Here is a 3,901-nt window from a genome sequence, read left to right on the forward strand (position 1 = left end):
GGTGACTCATGGAATTTGGCCATTTCATAGGGAGGAATGGGTCACCAAGAGATGCTCTTGTGATCTGACGCCTCCACATGGGTTTCAGTTTTGGTAGCGCCTTTATTAAGATACAGTCTACATGTTCTGCAAGACACATGCTTTTGAAAACCAGGGCAGCTTTCCATTAAGCTCTGGCTCCGGGCTGTCCTTGAACTCCAAAGATCTGGCCACAGCAAGGAGCCCTCATTCCACGGTCTCCCGCCCTCCCTGATAGCTTACCTTGGCTCCCACATGCCTCTGGCAGGCCAGAGGGCAAAGAGACCTGTTAATGGATGTGGGAAGAGGTTGTTGGGTTCTCAGTATAGGCCAGAAGTTCCTTGCTAGAGCAGAGCCAGGCATGATTCCTGGCCCAGAGGAGCCCACCATCCAAGAGTCAGTGATGGGGGAGCACTGGGCATGGGAGGAGCATGGAGGAATCACCTGGGTGACCCAGGAAGGCTTCCCAGAGGCAGTGACATCTGTACTGAATCTGCGTGGGAACCAGGCAAGAGGAGAAAGGGAATTCCAGGCAGAGGAAACAGTCCTCCCAAAAGCCTGGAGGCTGGAAAGAAGATTCTGATCTTCCAGGGAGCTGTTAGGAGAGGATCCCAGGGGCTTGGACGAGCAGGCTGCCCCACCCTTCTCTGAGCCCATTTTCATACTCTTGCCCTTTCCCTTACTCTGCTACAGCAACACTGAGCCTCTTTTCTGGTCCTTGAACGTGCTAGCTCACTGCAGCCTCAGGGCTTTTGCATTTGCTCTCCCCTCTGCCTGGAGTGGCTGTAGCTGCCTCTTGACTCAAGGCCAGCTCTTCTCACCCTTCAGGTCTCTGCTCAATGTCACTTCCTCCTAGAGGCCCTCCTGCATCTTATACATAAAGGAGGCACCCCACCACCTCCCAGGCTTTCTCTATAGCCTCTCATCCTGCTTTTTATTTTTTTTTTTCTGGCCATAGTCTTTCTCACTCGCTGGCGCTACATATTTATTTGCGTTTATGTTTATACCCCACCCCCCCGGAATGCAAGTTCCAAATAGCAAAAGGCTTAAGTGTCCCTTGTCCACAGCAGCCTCAGTAGCTGACAGAGTAGGTTCCTAATACAGAGCCGTCGGCCCACGAACGCAGTATTGATTAAGCACCTACTGTGTGTGAGGCACTTGAGCAGAGCGCGCTAAGACAAGTGAGGAAGGCACCGGGGGATTTGGTCCTGAACTTGGTGGAGGAGCCATTGAGAGTGTTTGGGTAGAGGAGGGTACGGCATGTAGGGAGGTTGGAGGGGGAGAGGCAGGCCGGCCTGACCTTGTCTCTGCCACCCCTGCAGGGCCAGCGACCTCTCTCCCAGCCTCCCCTGGAGCCAGGTCCCACAGGTGGGTGTTTGGGCCCCAGGTCTGGGGGCCGGAGGAGAGGGGCCTGAATCTGTGGGGCCACGATCTCACTCTGTTGCCCCGTTTCCTCCCCTTCCTCCCCAAGGCCATGCTGATCTGAACAAGAGAGCCTCCCTACCTGCTGGGCTCGTGGACACGTCCCCCGAGTGTCCCTCTGAGCCCAGAGAGGCTGTCAGAGTTCCCCCCGCCCTGAGGCTGTTCCCTGGGGCAGCAGGGACCCCCTCAGAAGCCAACGGCCCCTGCCCCGGTCCCAGCCCCCCTCCAGAACAGGGACCCAGTCAGGGGCCCACAGCATCGGAGGGGGGCGTGGGTGAGGCCAAAGGAGGGAGTGTGGTGAAGGTGGTATGGGAGGGGCTGAGGGCCACAGAGGACTGTGCCACGGAGGCCACGGGCCCAGAGCTGGAGGCCAAGGTGGAGGAGATGGTGCTGGAGGCCATTGGGGACAGGCAGGAAGCCTCCTGCGCAGAGCTCCCGTCCTGGGTGAAGGAGGACAGGGGCGTCTGGGAGGTNGGGAATTACTGGGCGCAGGGAAGAAAGGGCCAGAGGAAGACGCAGGGGCAGACATGTCTCCGGTGCGGGAGAGGGGGAGAAGCGAAGACTCTTTGGAGCCAGAGAGGAGAGGAGGGGAGGGAACGCTGAGGACAGAGAGGAAAGCAGTTGAGGAAGCAGCGCCAGCCACAGGAAAGGCAGTTGAGGGACCTCTGAGGGCAGAGAGGGAAGGAGGTGAGGAGCCATTGCAAGTAGAGCAGAAAGGAGATGAAGAAGAACCAGAGGCAGCTGAAGAACCATTGGTGACAGAGAGAAAAGGAGGCGAGGAGTCCCTGGAGGCAGAGCGAGCAGGTGAGGCGCCACTGGAGGCAGAGAAAGGAGGAGGTGAGGCGTCACCGGAGGCGGAGAGAACAGAAGGGGAGGGGCCATTGGAGGCGGAGGGACCAGGAGGGGAGGGGCCATTGGAGGCGGAGGGAACAGGGGGGGAGGGGCCACTGGAGGCGGAGAAGACCCAAGTGGTTGAGGAAGAGCTCAGTCCAGAGGAGCAGAGAGAGTCGGGGAGAGGCCAGGAATGTCAGGCAGAGGAAGGGAGTGAGGCAGAGTCAAGGCCAGAAGAGGAAGGACCACAGCCCCAGGAGAAGCAGGAAGGCTCCCTGGAGGAAGAATCTGTAAGGCCCCAAATGCCTGCTGAGGGCCAGGGCCCCTCTGGGGACGCCACCCCCCTGCTGGCGGAGACCCCAGCTCCAGAGCAGCCCGCCGAGTGCCAGCCACTGCTTGCCGTGGAAGGGCCCGGGGCCAACCCCAGTGCCCGCCCCGTGCCCACCTACGCACCTGCCCGGCAGCCCGAGCCACCCGCCCCTCCCGAGGGGGGAGAGGCAAGTGGCCCCAAGCAAAAGACGTGCCAGTGTTGTGTGGTCATGTGAGCCCACACCCTCCACCCGGCGCCCAGCTCCTCTCACAGCTACCTCGGCCTCTTGGCATCCAGTAGCGGGTCCCGGGCACAGACAGGGCACCACGGAACTGACTGTGGCACCCGGGAGCCAGCTGGCCCGCACGCCCACCTCCACCCGGGCTTCCGGACCCCTCGCCCACTGCCTGTGACCCTGGCTCCCTTCTACGACAAAGCCTTTATACTTGAAAATAAAACGTGAACGCATCCGGACGGTTGGAGCGTATGGGTTTGTTGGCTCGGGACCCCTTCACCGTCTGCCGGTGGGAAATCCGAGGCTTCACTCTGCTGGAATCAAAGATGGAGTCCACGTGAGGGTACAGGCGGCTCCTTGTGGAAAGTTCCCGAGCTCCCGTAGCCATGAAAACCTCGAAGTTCATTTCTCTGGGTGGCTCTGATTCAGGCAGCCACTCGGGGACTCGGGGTTCTATCCCCTTCTTGTCCTGCCTTCGCCGGGATCACGGGCACGTTGATGTTCCAGCTCCCGGGAAAGGGAAGAGAATGGGCAGGAGCCCCCACGCAGTCTGGGCAGCGGCGCGCGCCACTGCTGCTCACGTTCCGTGGACGAGAACTTGGTCCGTGCCTGCAGCCGGCGGCGAGGGAGGCTGGGGTGCGCAGCACGGATTTCGGGAGGCGGCGGCCACTCCTGATTTCACACATCCTCCTTTGCTCCCTCATCCATCCATAGATTCCCCGTAGGGCCAGGCCTTTGGCTGTGGGGGTCCTTGGCTGGGGGTCCTCAGGCCGGTGGCTCAGCCTCCCTGATCCTCTGTGTCTTCATCTGTCCGCTGAGCACCGGTCTCCTGGCCTCGGGTGGGTTCCGGCCGGAACTTGGGGCCCGGGGGCGGCCCCAGAAGGCCTAGCTCCTCAGGGGTGGGCAGGAAATGTTTCTCGTACCCGGAGTCCAGCCGGGCGGGGGTCTGGGGGGGCTCCGGAACCGGTAGTGGCTCCATCTCCTCCACTTCCAGGATGGGGAAGTCCCTGAGGGGCTGAGCTGGAGGCACCTCCTGGGAAGAGGGGAAACTGAGGTACTGCCCCCCACCTCCTCCCCCCCGCCCC

General features: G+C 61.1%; 2 protein-coding genes across 3 annotated transcripts in view; one reads left to right on the plus strand and one right to left on the minus strand.

The window, feature by feature from the left end:
• Nucleotides 1-3,034, plus strand: part of PALM3 (paralemmin 3) — a 3,788-nt gene extending 754 nt beyond the window's left edge. Inside the window, exons 3-5 of the mRNA XM_077765775.1 lie at nt 1,341-1,386; nt 1,490-1,896; nt 1,929-3,034. Coding sequence (XP_077621901.1) covers nt 1,341-1,386; nt 1,490-1,896; nt 1,929-2,816 — 1,341 coding nt within the window. The 3' untranslated portion in view covers nt 2,817-3,034. The remainder of the gene's footprint in view (nt 1-1,340; nt 1,387-1,489; nt 1,897-1,928) is intronic.
• Nucleotides 3,035-3,053: 19 nt separating this feature from the next.
• Nucleotides 3,054-3,901, minus strand: part of IL27RA (interleukin 27 receptor subunit alpha) — a 14,550-nt gene continuing 13,702 nt past the window's right edge. For both annotated transcript variants that reach the window (XM_077765524.1, XM_077765520.1), the window contains one exon: nt 3,054-3,849. In XM_077765524.1, the coding sequence (XP_077621650.1) occupies nt 3,595-3,849 (255 nt within the window). In that variant the 3' untranslated portion in view covers nt 3,054-3,594. The remainder of the gene's footprint in view (nt 3,850-3,901) is intronic.

Source organism: Crocuta crocuta, unplaced genomic scaffold (assembly GCF_008692635.1).
Source record: "Crocuta crocuta isolate KB4526 unplaced genomic scaffold, BGI_CrCroc_1.0 scaffold693, whole genome shotgun sequence".
Classification (NCBI taxonomy): Eukaryota; Metazoa; Chordata; class Mammalia; order Carnivora; family Hyaenidae; genus Crocuta; species Crocuta crocuta.